Raw genomic sequence first — 17,906 nt, 5'->3', positions numbered from 1 at the left:
AAAACGGGGTGTGGGATAGGCAAGCCCTTCCTCTGTCAATACACCACGCTAAGTGCCCTCCTGCCTAAACTCCCTGTTGAGCAGATGTACAGAGAAGTTTTGATCTTCAACTACTTACTTAGCAGAGCCTCATCCCCTCTGATTAGGAAGTTAAGGAAAGGCTTACGCAGCTACCAGGGAGGGAGGCCTTTTATTTATCTGATTTCAACATGCCCAAGTTATCAGACTCTAGAGGAATTAAATTTATGAGATTAAAACTCTTGTTTGATGCAAGTCTGGAGGGGGGGGGGGGTGTTCTGTTTTTGTAAATAGCTGCACTCCAGAGATTTTACACTGATTATAAGCATTAACAGCAACTGACTGGCCCAAGTTGAACAGATACAGCAGCTGCACCAAAATGCAATGTATGTTCCAGACCAGTCGGGGACTCACAGAGCTGGAGAAGACCAGCACAAAGATGGGGAGGATGGAGGGAGAGAGAGGGAGGCAGGGCCAGGAAGCAGAGAAGAGTAAGCCTCAGCTGCTGATGCCATTCCCCCTCCCTAGTCTGCTTCAGTGGACTGCAAGTGGTGAGGGTTGACACTGGTTGCATTTAAGCACCCACTAGGACAGCTTCACATGTGCCTGCCCATGGCAGCTATGAAATACTACCTCCAGAGACAGAGGAATAATTAAATCTCCCACACAAGCTCACAAGGCAAGGCCAGGGCACTGCTGGTGCATGGCTGCTCCTGGTAAATGTCCCAAAGCATAAGAAAGCCACTCCCGGCGCCCAAAGCTGTGGCCACCCCAGGCTGTGGAGGTGCCCCCATGTCTGCCACAGCCACCTGCTCCCCACCAGGCCCCAGGTGCTCCTGTCTAGGCCTCCTGCCACCAGGCATCCCCTGCATCTCCCTGCAAGGAGGGAGGACAATTCAAGGGGGCAGCAGGAGTGAAGGGACCATGGCGCACGTCGCCCCTGATTTCTTTCTCAGGCCACGCCACGAAGGAGAAGACACTGAGATTTTCCCACTTGGGACAGAGTACTGCCATGAAGGCAAGGGGCACTGGCGGCCCTGACACAGCTCCCACCCCTTCTGCGGTGAGGGGCTGGGCCAGGAGGGGACATGGCACAGGGTGCTGCCACCACCACCCACATCTAGGCGGGAAGGGGGCCATAGCCACGCCAGGGCGGCCATGCACACACCCTGTGCCAGCAACAGCCCCCTCCTCAGACCCTGCCCTGTGCTGAGGGCTGCCTTCCCCAAATGGCTCTGTCCTCCACGTGGGTGATTTACAAACAAAGATGGCAGCACTGAAGTAAGTTTTACAGCCTGCATTTTGCAGCCGTGATGGCGTAATGAAGTCAGACGTCTGCTCTGCTGTGCCCAGGTTAAAAAAGTGACCCAGGCCCGCAACGTATGCGGCAGGCAGCCGGCCAGCCAGGGCTCTGTGCCCCGTGCTAGTGGCTGTGCTGCTGCAGGTGCCACCCAGCGAGGCGGGAGGCCCTTTCGAGGCCCATCTGGGTGGTGCGAGATGGCAGCCTTGCTGCAAAAGTCCATCCAAGCAGGCACGGCTACGGGGACACAGGGGTCAAAGATGCCACAGGGCAAGATGAAACAGAGCCACAGAGATGGGGGCTGCGTGCTTGGGGTTTCTTTCTAAAAATGAGCGTTTCTTATTTTTACTAGTGAGAAAACTAACTCTAAAATACACGCGAATCATGGCCCCATATCCCTACTCAAGCAGGAGCCAAAAAGGAGAAAGTTTCAGCAGCAACTGGCTGAAGTGGCAACCATGCAGAGGCCAGGCCACCGCGCTGCAGCTGCTCCAGCATCGCTGAGCTGCTACCAGGGCTGGGCCTGCTCACCCACTGCTGCCTAGCAAAGTGCTACAAATCGGACAAAACCCCTCTCCCGAGGTGGGACCGAGGGGCTCCAGCAAGCACGGGGGATGACTCCAGAACATTAGTACAGCAATGGATTGCACCTGGGCCCAGGTTAGCCACTGGGGCTGTGGAAGCAGGAGAAAGAAGGAACTCTGATGGCGATATAGGCTTTGGAGAATTTTACTCCAATAATCCTCTCCGAAGGTCACTGGCTGGCTTTAAAGGGAACATAAGGAGGAACATTACAAATCACTGAACCAACGGGAATCAAAAGCAGGGTGCAAAACTCTTCTCATACAAATGTTTTTTTTTAAATCCTGCCATGAAGACAAGCATGGCTCCTGACACTGGCTTCCAGGCAGCTCTCATCCTAGGAGATTTACCCAATGTTTATTCAACGCACATTTCACTAAAACTCGCATCCTTGTATCCAGCCAGGAGACCAAATAAACATCCATAATTTCCTCTGACACCTCCTAGCTACACTGCTCTGACAAAAGCAACCAGAGGCATCCAGTACCATTACATGGCAAAAGAGAAAAGAAACTGCTGCTCCCCTACTAAGCCCCTTCAACACAGCGAGAGAGAGAGAGAGAGAGAGAGGGAGGAATTGAAGGCTGAACCAGCCAGAATTCATCAGCTGGTTAGGACCGCACCAAGAATACCTCTTGGCTGAATACTTGGGAAAGACACGTAGGTATTTCGGTAGTCTGCTTACACAGAAACCTTAGGAACTCTTCCTCCTCTTCCCTAAGGGAGATTTCAAGACATTTGAGGTTTAACAGCTGCAACAAACAGCCTCCTCTTACAAGAGAAAATATTCAGGAACAAGATAACAAGAGACACAGTTACTGAAACAGGACGGAAAAAAAAAACGGAAAAAGCCTCTGGGGCCTAAGCACTACCCTAATGACTGCAGACTGTAACTCAGAAAATCTGAATTTGAGTATACTGCTCTCATCACCACTTGCAGACCAAATAGGCATGGCAAGATGCAAATTTTGCTGCCTGCAAGAGAGGTAATCCAAGCTACCATTTGTGAGCAACCTACTAGCAATGCCACAGACCCTGCAAACACACAGAAATAAAAGTCTGCAAAAGCCGTTGATCTTGTACTCATTCCCCAGTAGATCACTGTGCTTAACCCAAACATTACTACTCTTCTGTTTGGGGGAGTTGAGGGCACGGTCTTTATTACACTTGAAATGGCAAGGGAATATATTCTCTATGCAAATTTGATTGCAGACATGGGAGATGTGTTAAAAAAAAAAAAAGCGTTAGAAGAGAAATAATAATGCCAGCTATGCTCCTTTAAAATAGTTTTAAGAACAGTATTTTACTTATTTCACAGCCAAGAGGTATAGAAATTCTATAAAGCCAGCTCAAAATTAGCAAATACATTTTGCCTGTACACTAGGAAAAAAAAAAATGTAGATGCTAAACCCATTATATAGGCAGTGAACTGTCATCAGAGCAAAGAAGGTAAAAATAGCTAAGTTATCTGGAAGATGACTAAGCAAATGGATTTTCAAAAACATGCTTTCAAATATGACACCCTTTTCTTAGAGCTGCATACATCCGTTTAGCTTTGTTAATTTCTCAATTCTTTCTTTTGATAATTTATTTTTGGCCTTCTGTTAACACACTTCCCCAGAAGCCTCGCTTCACCCTACCCACACACAAGACTTGCATCCACATACAGAGAATGATTTAGAAACCAATGCTGATCACCCCAGTAACAACAGAGGACCTCTACCGCAGCATTTCTAGTATCACGTATTGGAAAACTGGATTCTTACTGTCTCCCACCCTCATTTCTACCCCTTCCTCATGACCCCCACCCATCTCAGGGGTCTTCATGGCAACTTTCAAGACTGATGAACCTTCCCCTCACACATGACTCTTGCTTCCAGCACTTTTGCAGGCATGAAACTGTTCACCTTTTCCCCAGGCCACCGCCAGTGCCCAGAGGAGGAGGCTAGATGTTGCCACCTCAGGAACAGCAGTGGTTAGAAGCAGCAGGAGCATCAGAGCTGAGTACGGCTCCCATAGTTGGGCTGGGAGTTGCGTCCCGCAGCACCTCTCTCTCCCACATGTGCTACCAGCAGCCAGGCTTAGAGGCAGCCAGCCTCAGCTACAGCCATGCTGCTTTGCATATCTCTCTCTCTTCCACCAGCACTCAGATGTCTCCATAAAGAAAATTACTCTTTCCTCAGATTAAATCTCTTCAGGGACTTAGCTGGCCTCCAGACAGCTGCAATCATTGGTAATCTACATTTCCGAGGTAACAGCAGTAGTTGGTGCTTGGCCAAGCCTCCCAAGTCATTCCTCTGCCATGCCAAAGCCCTGCGTATGGCTCCCCTCCAGCTCCTTCTCACAGAGGGATGGGTAGCTGCCAGCACCCTAAAAAGTCAGCTCCTGTTCCTTGCCCTGGTCCATGACAGGAGCCCAGCACTCATCCTCCAAGAGCTGAGCAGAAAGTCCTAGGCTGTCCTTCCCAGCAAGCGGGTTTCCAAGGCTCAAACCCATTACGTCAAGGTCATTAGGATGCTTTTAGTAATGTATCCCAGTGGATCTGCTAGAGCAGCTATTAGGTATTTGACGCATAGTAAATCTTCCCTCACACTCGCCCCTCTCAACCCTACATCCTCCCCCAAAACAAGCTAGCTGAAAGACAGGGACAGGCTGAACGATCCAGCTTTGCGATCCAGATGAGAGCCAGGAGAAGCAGGGTGGCACCAGCCCATCATGGGCAGGCCGCTGAGAAGAGGCAACAGACCTCTTCAAGGCACAGCTCTCTGACCCCTCGTCTGCCCTACGCTACCCCATGTAGCTTAGGGCAGCCTGAGACAGCACAGCCACACGGTAACTCCTCACCCTAGGAGGAAACCAACCTCCTTCCCACCACACGTTCACTGCCACCTTCTCCCCTGCAAAGGCTGAAAAAAAAGAGTCAGCCCAAGCACCACAAGTAACCGCACTGCCTTTCCTTTGTGTGGCGGTCGCAGGGCAGCGAGGGTCTTCTGCCAAGCTTCCTGGGAGCACCCAAGCCAAAGCAAACCAACGGCAGACTCCTGTGCATAGCAACTGGCAGTCTTCATCCTGTACTTTCGCAAAGTTATTCCCTTTAAAAGATAAATGGGATGATCTCCCATGACTCGCCCCCCAAAGGCAGCGGAAGCTGCAGTGGAAGCAAGTTTTTAGCCTCACCTCTCCCACCTTCAGCAGCAGCAGGAGGTGTACTTCCAAGCACATCATAGGAGAGCTCTTGCTACAGAGAGGAAAGGGGCTAACCTGGGGCTAGGGAAAAGTGGAAAATTCAAGAGGAATGGATGGGGTGTAAGGACAGTGGAAACGAGGAAAGAGCAAAACAAAACTAGGCACCTTAAGCAAGACTTGAACACGTCCAAGAATGCAGATAAGGTCCCTCTATATTCTAACGACAACAGCAGTACCTCTGAACACACCTCTCCTTACACCTAGGCAAGGGGAAGGGGGTGGGAGAAAGAGCAATTTGAGATGAGAAAAAGGAAGGCGTTTTGACAGCTACATATGAAGACTTACACCTATCTTGCAGCCCTTCAGACTCTGGACAGCCTCTGCCCCTCTGCGGCATTGGCATCACAGGCTGAACTCTGATCCCTACTTGCAGGCAGGGCACCTGAAGCTGATCTTGTTCAAGTCTGCCTTATTTACAGCAGAAAGGAGCAAGTGCTTGGCGACTTAAAGCATTTGGCAGCTACACACTCTGGATTAGATTTAACTGCTGACTAGCTCATGGCACAGGACTGATTAGACATAACAGCTCCTTACATGCCAGTGACCCATAGATTAACTGTGCTGCTGTAACACCGATGGCTGGAATGAATCACAGCAGCTCCGAGTTACAGTCACATGGGCTACATACACCCCACGAGCATAACGGGGTGGCGAGGACAGGCTGGTCCCATTCACACAGGATAAGCGAGAGAGCTTGTGCAAGTAAGTAACACCATAGAGCTCAAAGTAAAAATCAGTCTCTTTTCCTAACACCAAGAGTGAAATCAATCAGGGCATAACAATCTCTTCCATTCTACATCCCAACATGTACAAGAAAAATGCAGCCTGCACGCTCAACGGCAGCAAGTCATACCTCAGCCCTAATACCGTACTCTTCCTCAAAAAAAAATCCCACGACACCTTTTAAGCCACTCTCTCCACTTCAAGGAGCCGAGAGCAGAGACAGAATGACTTGCCTACAATTATATCACAACTCAGAAGAAAGCACTGGAATTTGCATGCTGCGACTCCTGCTGTAGGCGCCGGCTAACGCTGCAGGCGTAAAGGTCAAACCCTTCAGCAGGAGCTCTTAAGACACTGTCTGCAGGCCACCAGCAGTCAGCAGAAAGCTGGGAGGTGGCATGACACCAGCCCAGTTTCTCTCGGTATCCATGCCCTTCATAGCAAAGCGCCTGGTGGGGTAGTTAAACCATCATCCCCTGCGAGATGGAGCAAACATCCCTCCTCGGAAATGGGATTAGACAAGCTACAGGAACTTCCAGGAGACGAAACAAAGCTTGGCAGCATATTCAGGAGGTGAAGGATGCTGAGGACCAAGGACTGCATGAGAAGGGAGGGAGCAGAAAGCACTGAGCCAGGGAGATGAAATGATACGGGAGAGGGGGTAGAGTACTTTGAAAGCACACCGGAGATAAACGTATTCAGATAATTGCTTAGAAGGGAATAAATATTAGTAAGTACTATAATTACCTTGAACACTTTACAAAGCCGTAAGAAGAAACATGACTAGAAGAAAGGCTGGCACACGTGCTCATTGGGAGCTCCTATTTCAAGCTAGCAAGAAGGAACCAACAAGGCCTGACACCCAGGCTGGTAATTTCAGCCTGGCAGCCAGCCACAGCCCTTTGGCTAGATCCTAGGTACGGAGTAACTCGAGTTAATAAGTGCCAGATTCCAGCAGTACGGTTTTCCGGAGTAAAGGGCTTCTGGATGACTTCTGACAGCAAGCACTTGCCTTCTCCTGTGGCTCTTATTCAAGGCCCAGCTCCACTGTCAGAGAGATTTGGAGGAACCTGGGCAGATTCCTGTGTCCCTGATGATGGTGCTGAATGGTAACAGGAAGATTTGCCCAAGAAGTCAAAATCTCAATTTATCTAAGCAGGCAAACCTTAATATCCACGCTCTAATGAGAGACCAGAGCCCTTCTTTCCCCGAGGGGCAAACAGAAATCTTTTTTGCTTTTTTGGGGACTCAGTATCTCATCTTCGAGCCTCCATCTCTCTAAAGGCCTCAGAAACCACCCATTTCGCACAGCAGCCTGGGTCAGTGCTGAGCTCCTCTCAAACGCAGGACAGACATGTAGCACTACAGAGTCCATCGAAAAACACACTTACCTCCCCTTGTGCTCCCAGTTCCCTTTAACAAGCTTATCAACTTCCATACAAAGCCCAAAAGCCATAAAAGTGACAGTGTGCCTCAGGCAGAGACATCAGAGACACAGCAGGGGAGGAAAAACAACCACCAAGAAAACAAACACACACACAAAAAAAATAATCCCCAAAAAACCCAGATGCATCACCCATTCCCTGCTATTCCCCTGTCATCACAACTCCAGAGGGCAACACACTTGCCAGGACGCGAAGCGATTCACTTTTGTGTACGGAGTAGGGAACACTAGGCGAATGATATCAATTCCAGTTCCCTGCCACTAGTTAAAAGAAAACAAAACTCAGCAGCACCACAACAGCTGTACATCAAAATTACCTCCAACCATGTTAGACCCTGATGAGCTGTTTTGCAAGGGCCAGAAAAACAAAACCCTGTACACCAAACCAACCAACTGGCATGAGAGTAACGCTCAACAGTGCTAATGGCCATGCAGTTGCTTTGTGGCATATGCTCTGGATCCAGATGGTTTCTACTGTCCCGATGGGGCCAACTTTGTCGCCAGAAACTGCACAGGAATCTCCTTATTCCTGCACTTCAGCAGCAGCCTCAGCCCTTCCTGGCTGGCAAAGTCTTACGGCTGCCAAGATCAGAAGAGACAGGAGAAGTGCTAGATAATTTTTCAAGTCCCGAATTGAATGAATAGCTTGGTAGGAAAGGAGCAGTCAGCCGAGAGCGGTGGCGAGTACACTGTTCAGGAACAAGAGAACTAATCTGGATGGATCCTCAGTATCTCAGTTTCTTTTGTTCTCAGGAGTCTTCAACACTTTAAAAGCTATGGGTGTGGTGGAAGGCCCAGCACTTGGTAAGATCCATCCTCCACGGCCTGTTCTCATCTATCTTCCTTGTCAGTTGGGCTCTTCACCTTCCTTTGCCTCCTAGTGCTTTCCCTTGGCTCACCTTTTCCCCACTCCTCCACTTAACAGTGGGCCACCTCTTCCCTCCCTGTGAACCATCACCCAACAAGAGTGGGAAATGGACCTGGAAATACCAAGGAATCACCAGCAGCAGAGTAAAATCAGAAGGAAGGAGCCACAGGAGGGCATAGGCAGTGCCTTTAGCCAGAAACCGCAGATTAACCACTACGCAGGGCAGAGCAGGCAGCCTCTGTCAGGAGCCAGTAACAGTTAAGAGTGGCTGTGGCCAAACTCTGGGCTCCCCTCACCCATTTAGCACGGCTGAGCAGCTGGTCGCATGCCCTGGACCCCTGGTACTGAGGCCCTGGTGCATGAACAGCAAACCAGGGTAACCCAGTCAAAGGAATTCACTGCGCCCTCCAGCCACCTGCCTCCCCTAGCATCCCTCCTTCCCTTGGGCCCCCATAAATGTCTGCAGGACCATATGAAAAATGGATCTACTTTCAAGTCAAACAAGCTAGTTTTCAGAAAAACCAAGCTCCTCACACGAGCACCCTGGCCTGCACCCTCCCAACGCCGGGCAGGAACCAGCCTGCAATAACTCCCTTCAGGAGCAGCGCCACTTTTTAGCATTCGTGCAAGTACTGTGCAGCAACAGTACAAGCCCTGAAGTGTCAAAGCCTCTCCCTTTTCAAGAAAAGCTTCCCATCACTTAGCTGGGATGCTCTGGTTTTGTGCTCGTGTTCAATTGCCTATTGAAATGGGACTTCAGCAGCAGCTAGAAAGGCAAGATTTCCTCTTGTCTCATTGCCATTTGCTAATTAAAGCCCCTAACGACAAAAAGCTTACTAAAACATACATCACTGGAAACACGTTCTTAGAACGCTGATGGAGACAGGGCGAGCAACAGGTTAGAGCTGGAAATGACATATACACGCACGCAGACACCCTAGACCCACCGAAGGCAGCTGCACACCCCATTTCACTGCCCTGCAATTTGATCAAACCCTGCTTCGTCAGGAAAGGCTCCATTTTAGCCTCCCCACAACTGATAAGAAACAGATGCTAAACGTCTCCTAACATTTTGCCAGAGAACTATTCCTTAAGAGGATTTTATATGGCTAGGAAAGAGATGCCAATATAAAAATGGAGTCAAAACCAATTTAGCAGGTTATCATTAAGGAGTATTTAGCAACTTAAAAGCCAAAGGCAAATCACAATACTGCGGTTTTCCAGACACTGGCTGGAGGGCCTAAACGTCCTTGATACCAGTAGACAAGCCGAATCACGAGCAGAGGAACCCTAGCAACAAGAAGAAAACCCAATTGTGCTTGAAAAGCTTCTCCCTTCCTTTCAGACGGTTTTCCTTGTGCTCTGAAGTTTCTGGGCAGGGTCTGCAGATTGCTAACTATCAGACAGCGAGGAGCACGCTTTCAGGTTATAGCACTCTGGTTCACCTTAGTTAAAGCAACTGAGCTAAAACACCTCTGGCTTCCTACTAGACTGTATAACCTTATGGACGATGGCTGAATCCATGACTGATTTTGCAGGGGTAAGAAAGAAGCCAGGAGACACCAAAAGGAAGAACTTTAAAAGAAGATTTTTTTTAAAGAGCAGTTTCCTGGTCCAGAAAATTCAGTAAGCCCCCTGGCAACAGAAGCAATGCTCTCCTTCCCAAGCTCCCTATGACCCTCTCTCTCCCACCCCCCTCTCTGTGGTCTGCAGCGCTGTTTATTCTGCCTTTCACTTTATATAATGGGTCTGGTAAAAGTGTTCCAAGTACACATTCGATTTACAATAAAACCTGCTTTAATAAAGACATCTAACTTGACGGAAGGTCAACTAAAAGACGACAATTCGCATAAACCAAAACCTCCTGTGTAAATAAACAGGATTTGCAGGAGCCTCAGGATGTCAGGCAGTCTGGCCAAGACTGCAGGCAGGAGTCTCCCCACGAAAAATTACATTCGGGGACGCGCAAGAGCGGAGCCTGCCAGACTGCCACTGACAGGGCAGCAGGGTGTAGCATCCCACCGCACTCAGGCAACCTGAAAAGCCAGCTGAACCTCAGTCTGACACCAGGTGACAGCCAGGGCCATGCTGAGCTCCTGTGTGACATGATCCCCAGACAAAGCCCACCCGGTCCCGTGGGACGTGTCCAACACCATGGTGATCTAGAGGCAGCAAACACAGGACTGAGGGCGGCCCAACCCGCTTGCAAAAAGAAGCTCGTGGCGGAGCACTTTGGGCAGACGCAGATGGAAAAAGCACGATCTTGGCCACCGTCGCTAACAATGCATCAAGGAGCAGATGAGGCGCCAGCAACATTCCCAGGCCGCCAGCTTCAGTAAACAGAAGCAACCCCAAAACCCGTGCGTGTAAACACCCACTCTGCTGTCTTCTCCTCTGTTCGCCTCCAGCCAAGCAGCCTTTGGGCTCTATCGCATCTAGGCTCGCATTTTAGCCACTGACCCCCTCAACCCCTGCGCCGGGGCAGGCAGCGGAAGAGCAGGAGGGGTGCGAGAGCAGAGCACCTGAGGGGCAGTCAACTGCACCCGGCTGCTCCCCAGCCAGCACCCCTTTCCCTCCGGGAGACAGGTCTTCCGAATCATCCCTTCTTCCTCCAAGAGTCACCTCTGCGTCGTTATTTCACTCCAGCATGCCATTTACAAGTGAGCTGCTGTTTCAAGACCTTATGAAGGCTCTGCTCCCCTCTAGGAATCGCAAATAAATCACCAATTACTATGCATGAATAGAGAGAGGAAGAGGGTAATGAGTCTATGTACATATATACATATGCAATGTTTGAACACAAAGAGCCGTAAATTGCATTCACAGGTGGTATTCTGGAGACTGCAGGAGACTCAAAAGCAGAACTATTCATAAAGCAGTCACCGACATGAATGAATTCAGCATTCCCCAGAAGCCTATTGTGTTTCCTATATATTACACTATAAATATGAGGAGTATCAGACTTTGCATCCCTGCAAAAAAGAAGGTAAATCTTGCAGCTACACATAGGATTAGCACTGGCTGGCACAAGTATTAACGGTCTCATCGCTGCATGAGGATTATTTACAGCACTTGCTCTATTTTCCCATTTTGTACTTGCTGTGATGAAGTGCCACTTGTTTAAAGAACCCTGTAACAAACACTGCAGCAAGAGGGGAACAAACAGCAGAGATCTACAAATGTTACACCCACATGCCAGATGTGGGTTTTCAAACCCTGGTTTTGCAGTTACTTGGATTCTGGTCGCTAGTTAACACTTGATAGATTACATTAAATCATCTACCGGCTCTTTCCGTAACCACGATTCCTCCTTCAGCAATTCTAACGAGTTTGCAACAGGATAAGGAAAAATTGAGTTGCATTTCTTTTCCTGCATACTCAAGCCACAGTACCTTACCCAGGTATTCTAGCATTAACATCACTTGTTTGGAAAGCAACAGTCCTTTTCTAGCCAGCCAGAGATCTACGTTACAAAACAAGGGTTTTTACTCCAGCCTCTTCCCCACTAAGTCAAATGATGTCTCACTTTTACAAACAGCAGCCCAAAGCACTTTTGTGCAACTCCAGGCTTTGAGTCACATCCCTGGTTTTGTTAAAACCAGCAGCCGGGCAAAGGCAGATCAACTGTCTAAAGCAATCCAGCTGAAAAACACCAAAAGAAAACTAAACTCCGAGCATACACATGGTAGGCTTCCTACCACTAAAAACAGCCTCACATTTAACGCAAGGAGGCCAGCACAACGTTTTTACAAACTAGGCACATCCTCCATGGGATCTGGGGACCTCTGAAAAGCAACCGATTCTCCAAGTGACAGAAGACACCTCGCAGCTCATCCCCCAGCGAGGGCGAAGCCAGGTTAGAGCCAGTTTTAGGTCAAACCAAGACAGCCAGTCCCTGCAAGCAGAGAGTCGGGGCGGCCTCGGCAGCTGGCGGGTTAGCATCGAGGCGGGGTGTACAGTGGTGTGCATGACAGGTCCCACTTCTGTACCTTCCGAAAGTCTTTGACAAGACGATGCCCTCTGCTGCTAGGCGCTGCATCAGCCGGGCACCCTTTGGAGCGGCACACAGGCAACCGACCGCTCGCTCACTCGCTCCATATTAGGAAGATTTAATCCAGAGCGATGTTATTGTTCTTCGACCAGAGAGACTCAGCGTGCGAAGCCAAGGCAGCAAGCAACTGCCGCTTGTCTACACCCATCTCACGGGCTACGACAGACTGCCTGTACTCGTGGAGAAAAGTCACCCTGGATAAACTTAGCTTTAAGACGGCTTTTTTCAGGGAACCGAAGGAAGAAAGCTACCCGTTAAGGGAAGTTTGAACCCTCTCCAAAACCATTTCAAAGAGTCATCTCTCTCCCTCTTTCCTAAAGACAGACAGAGAGCATGAAAAACCACGCATGCACACAAATGAGAGAGATAGAAGCACGACTGCAATTCAAGTAAAGACATGGTTTCCAAATTGGCAGAGCAGGTATGTGGCAATTCTCAAGACAGTAAAATTACCAGCCTCGCTGCCTCTTCTCTCAATAACATTTATACCAGCAGAAAACCTTCCCGGTGAAAAGGCAAATCAAAACAACGCTGAGGTTGCTCTGCACACACACAGGCAGAAAGCAGCGCGAGGGTGCCGTATTTTCCACAAACGCTCCTATCAACTCAGCAGTACTAAGCCAGACACATGGGCTGCCGCAAAAAACGTAAGAGGCACGTTAATTGTCTTGTATTCTGCTCTTCCCAAATTTGCAGGAAGGGATCTTTTGCATCGCTACAGCATCTCTCATCTGGCAGTGGGGTCCCGAAGGACTTCCCAGGGCTGCGTACAGCCATCCCCTGGGCAGGCACTCGCGGGATGGGACAAAACCTTAACGCTTAACGGTTCCCAGGGTACAAAACGCAGGCACGAAGAGAAGAAGGGACTACAGCAGGAGTTCGGCGAGACGGCACAAAGCAACCAAACGGCATTTTACGAGCGCTGGGACTGCCTCCCCTCTACATGTCAATGTCCCCTTCGAGAGCCAAGAAGAAGACTTTGTTTCTGCAGCCTACACTACCCCAGGCGTTTCCTCTGCCTTCATTGTTCAAGCCCGTAACCCCTCTACCCGCAGCACTCCCCTCCCAGCCGCCCCCCGACCCCAGCACCGAGCAGCCCCTGGCCGGCCACTCGCCCTCCCAGCCCAAGTTGATGCCGGAGCCCGGCGGGGAGGAGGTACCGGTCCCCGCAGCTCCTACCGCTCCGGTGGGACCCCGGATGGCCACCAGCGTATTGCAGGTGGAGATGAAACCCTCATCTATTTTTTTCATATATATATATTTATATATATATTTTTTTCTCTCTCCTCTCGTAGGAGCAGCGCGGGCAGTGACAACTCCCGGGAGAAGGCGTTGGGTATTTTCGGCAGGGTTGACCCTCCGGGGAGCCCTACGAGGAGGCTTCGGCAGGGGGGACACCCCCCCCACCCCGGGGAGCCCTCCGGGGGTCCCGTCCCTCCCCGCCCGGGGGACCCCCCGCCCCGTCCCGTCCCGCACTTACCGAGGAGGAGCAGGGAGGCCAGCTGCGGCCGCAGGGTCCGCATGGCTGCCGGGGCGCGGGGGGGCGGCCGCCCTTACCTCCCGCCGCGGGCTGCCGCGGGGCGCCGGCTCCCGGGGCAGGCGTCGCGCCGGGCCCGGCGGCACAAAGGGAAAGCGGCGGGGCCGGCACGGGGAGGCGCCAAGGCAGGCGGGGGCATCGCCCCCGCAGCGGGGCGGCCGCCGCGCCTCCCCTCCCCTTCCCGCCCCGCTCCGCTCCCCGCCGCCGCCGCTCCGCGCCGACGGCTGCCGAGGGAGAGGCGGGCGGCGAGGGAGAAACCGTCTCGTCCGAGGCGCGGAAAAAAAAAAAACAACCGGGGAACAGGCGGGGGCGGGGTAGGCAACGAAACTACAACAAAAAGACCCCCACCCCGAAAAGTTTTAAAAATCAGCGGGGCGCGGCTCGCCCCGACCCAGCCCCGCCGCCCTCACCTGCCCGCCCGCCCGCTCGGCGCTGCCGCCGCCGCAGGGTGCCCGGCGCTTCCTCCCCGCCGCCAAACTCCTCCCCCGGCCCGCCCCAGCCCGCCCCGCCGCCGCCGCCCGCTCCCCCCGCCGGCGGGCGAGGGAGGCGGGCAGCGCCCGGGCGGCGGGAAGGGGGACCGGGGACGGGGACGGCACCGGCCTCTGGGCGTTCCTGAGACGGGGGTCGGGGGAAGGGGAGGGCGCCGCGGAGCCTGGATTTTGGGAGGTTGTGACGTGGAGCTGCGAGGCCGGGGTGGTAAAAGAGCGCAGGGATAAATCGGGTTCCTTTGTTGTAGGGAAAAAAAAGAGGGTCCTCGGGCGCTCCTCGGAAACCCGGCTTGTTGGCAAACGGCGTAAATGGTGCCTTTTGTTCCCCTGCAAACCCAAAATAACTTGGAAAGTCCTTCCAAGTTTTGACCAACTCGTGACCGCCCTGCCGCCATGCGCTCTTACCGACACCCGAAGCCAGGGCTGGTACCAGATGTGTACACCCGGCTGCCAGATGTGAGCCCTCCGGATGTGCAGGCACGGCTGAGCTCGGGGTGCTACCCGGGCTTCCAGGTGTCAGGGCCAGAAATGCGCCAAAAGTAGATCCAGGAAACACTGGAATGCACAAATAGGGCAACGCTGGGAATTGGGGCTTATGTTGCTTGTAAATACAAGATGAACAAGAAAGCACTTCTCAAGGGTGCCAGTGTTCAAATGTCCTTGCACAAGAAACTCTCAGTTGCTTGTCTGCTCACAAAAATAAGAAAAGAGGCCAGGAGTGACAGCAAGGGCAGAGTGAGGTACCCTCCCCATGCTCTGACCCCATGAGGACCCTTTGCAGGAGACCCTTCTGCCTGCACACAGTCCCCAGTGAGGTCTTGGTGATGCAAATGCAGGAACTCAGCCCTCTTGTGCCACAGAAAGGCAGAAACCAGCGCAATAATAAAATAATAAAAGATGCCAAGTCCTTAGAAGCTGATACCCAGCAGAAGTCAGAAATTGTCTGCATTAACATATGGACTTGCTTCCCAACGGGGCTGGCGTGGCAGATGCCTTGGTAGCCAGCTCCTGTTGACCCAGCAAATTCTGTTTCTGCAGGCTAATAATGTTACGCTGTGCCGTTTTCAGAGTGGGAGGTTTCATTTGCAGCTTTGTCATGCTCTCTGAACGGAGGAGCCAAAGAATGGAATAAGCGGAGATGTGTGGGAGAGAAAGGGTTAGCGTTGTATTTGCACTGAAAATTAAACTCACGCTTTGGCCCTTAAGCTTTAATTATATCAAGACTGCCTTCAAGTGAGACTTGGAAAAGGAACAGAGGTGATGATAAGGGTTGATAGAAAATACCAGTCTATTTGCCTTTTCTCTTAGGTGTTTTGAGGGCTGAAACGTCATCGAGTGTAATATCGCTCAGCTTGCTCAATATTTTTTCACACGCAGTCTCCTATTAAAAGTCCTCACTGACAAGCCCATGAGTATTTAGAGCAAGCACTGTGGGGCTACTTTGAAGGAAACTTCCAGCATCTTTGAATGGATGCAGGGTAAAAATAATTTACTCTAATCCTTCAAAAGATGTATCACTAGAGAAATAAATAATAGCAAAAGGAAAAAAAAAGGCAAATTAAAAAATGCAGGGCACAGGCAGGAAAAGAAAGCATTTTTTTCAGGATAAATGTAATAAAAAGGAAGCATTAAAGCTTGGTGATAGAAGAAAGGTTTTCTAGATAGCATGGGCTTTAGACCATGGACCTACTACATTCCTGTCTGGACAAATTATTTCCGTCTCTGGCTGAAGAGGAAAACAGTGGCATGATTCAGGTGAGCTCCCAGTGCAGGTCAGGGACAAACCGGGAGCAGACCCCTGGTTTCTTGGCTCCAAATACATTGCTTTCACCAGTGGAGCCTGTCACAGGATAATTCGAGATGAATTTAGGTGCATTCTTGGTATTTCCCGGCGCTGTGTCACTTTACAGCATACAAGCCTAAGAGGAGCGTAAAAATGCCCTGCAAAAATGTTACCAGCGACTCACTAAGCATTCACATCCTCTTCTCAGAGCTCTTGCGGGGTATTGCATTAATGCATAGTAACAATAAAAATATAAAAAGACCATGGAAATGACTTTATAGCATTATAAGATTAATCCAATTCCAGTCAAATTAGATTATAATAAGAACTATGTGTGCTAAAGATGTTTAATGGGAACCTGTGTTTCAAAAGCTTCATCACCTTTGCGCGTGTTCTCCTCCCTGACCCAATAATAAAAATAGCTTTGTGTTCATGAGAGCGTCCTTCTTTGGGGGACTTCACAAACAGTCTCTGGTCTTTTGAGGAAAACGTTGGCCTCCCTCCTGCATCAATGGGGAAACTGAGGCTCGGCCAGGGCATTTTTCTCAGATGGAGGGAGCCAGTCAGTCTTCAGGCTCGGCTCCCATGGTGGGGCTTCGACTCCCTGTGGACGTCCATCCGTCCGTCCACATGGTTTATTCACGCGGCTGAATGGGAGCAAACACCACAGTCGCCTCAAAGACAAGACCTTCTCAAGCACAACATTACTGTGAAGCAGCTTTCCAGGAAGACAGATCTGGGCTGCCTTGTACTCCCAGCACAACTGAGTCATTCAGGAGCGCCGTCCTCAGCAGCAGCCGGATCATTTTGGTCAGGCCGTGTGGTTGCTCTTTGGCGGCAGGATTGCTGTAATAGCTGGAGGCAGACGGGCGTGACTCAAGCGATGCTGCTGATGATATACACATCGGGTCGCAACCCACACCGCCGTCTTTTCTTGTTGCGCTGTCACTGCCAGCAGTCTGCTTGGGCTTGCTTCCCCATTGCTCACCGCGGCAGGCAGGGGTAGAGGCCGGACAGCAGGAGCTCTTGGAGCGAGGGGGAAGCGATCCCACGTGCTGCTGTGTGATGAGCTGCTCCGTCCTCATACCAAGTCACAGGCGCTTCCCGTCGGCCCTGCCTTTTCCAGCAGGAGAAGCAAAACCAGCGGGTGCCTGCAGCCCAGGCGAGAGGCGAGACTGGGCGGCTGCTGTGTGGCCGAGGGCCATCGGGGTAGATGCCTCCCAAACTTCTGGGCTGCCGGAGGCTGCTGTAATACCACAGCTGTGACTGGGAGTTGTGTCCTTCACCCTGGGGAAGGAAAGTGATGTCAATATCCAGACTCCGAACATGCCGTTTGCCTCATGTGCACAAGCTTCCTGTGACCCACAGATGAAGAGTGAAGTTAGGCTATTGTCCAGCCTTCAGAGAAAAGGAGTTTGGCAGAAATGCAACATATTTACATCATGAAACAAGAATGCCGGTCTTTCTTCAGGACAAAACACTGCACGCTCCCAAGTATTGGACCCAGTGGGTATTACCCGGCTCCTCTGGTCAGCAGGCAGAGGAGGGAACAAGGCACAAGACAGATTTGCAACCTTTTATATTTTGTAGCAGGCAGTGGTAACTGGTAAGCGCGTATAGCAAAACGGGGACTGGGCTCCACCAAGCAAGGCAGGCCCCTGTCTTGTTTTCAGCAAGGTGGGAGACTTCTGACTCCTCTGCAAACCAGGAGGAGTGATGTCCTTCCTGTATGGGAGGAAAATAGAAGGAGAAAGAGGAGGGGGAGATTTAACTGCAGCTGCAGGAGTGACTCCCTCCCTGAGGGCGGCTCCAACCAGAAGTGGAGAACAGTTTAAAAGCCTGTAACCCTTGGAAAGGGGTGGGTGT

At 51.0% G+C, this 17,906-nt stretch overlaps 1 protein-coding gene across 4 annotated transcripts in view; it reads right to left on the bottom strand.

The window, feature by feature from the left end:
* IGSF3 (immunoglobulin superfamily member 3) overlaps positions 1-14,025 on the bottom strand; it is a 102,347-nt gene extending 88,322 nt beyond the window's left edge. For all 4 annotated transcript variants that reach the window (XM_086763457.1, XM_086763485.1, XM_086763476.1 and 1 more), the window contains exon 1: positions 13,713-14,025. In XM_086763457.1, the coding sequence (XP_086619583.1) occupies positions 13,713-13,755 (43 nt within the window). In that variant the 5' untranslated portion in view covers positions 13,756-14,025. The remainder of the gene's footprint in view (positions 1-13,712) is intronic.
* Positions 14,026-17,906: the final 3,881 nt, after the last annotated feature.

This window comes from Chlamydotis macqueenii, chromosome 1 (assembly GCF_036417535.1).
Source record: "Chlamydotis macqueenii isolate bChlMac1 chromosome 1, bChlMac1.mat, whole genome shotgun sequence".
NCBI lineage: Eukaryota > Metazoa > Chordata > Aves > Otidiformes > Otididae > Chlamydotis > Chlamydotis macqueenii.
This window is presented reverse-complemented; position numbering and strand designations above follow the sequence as displayed.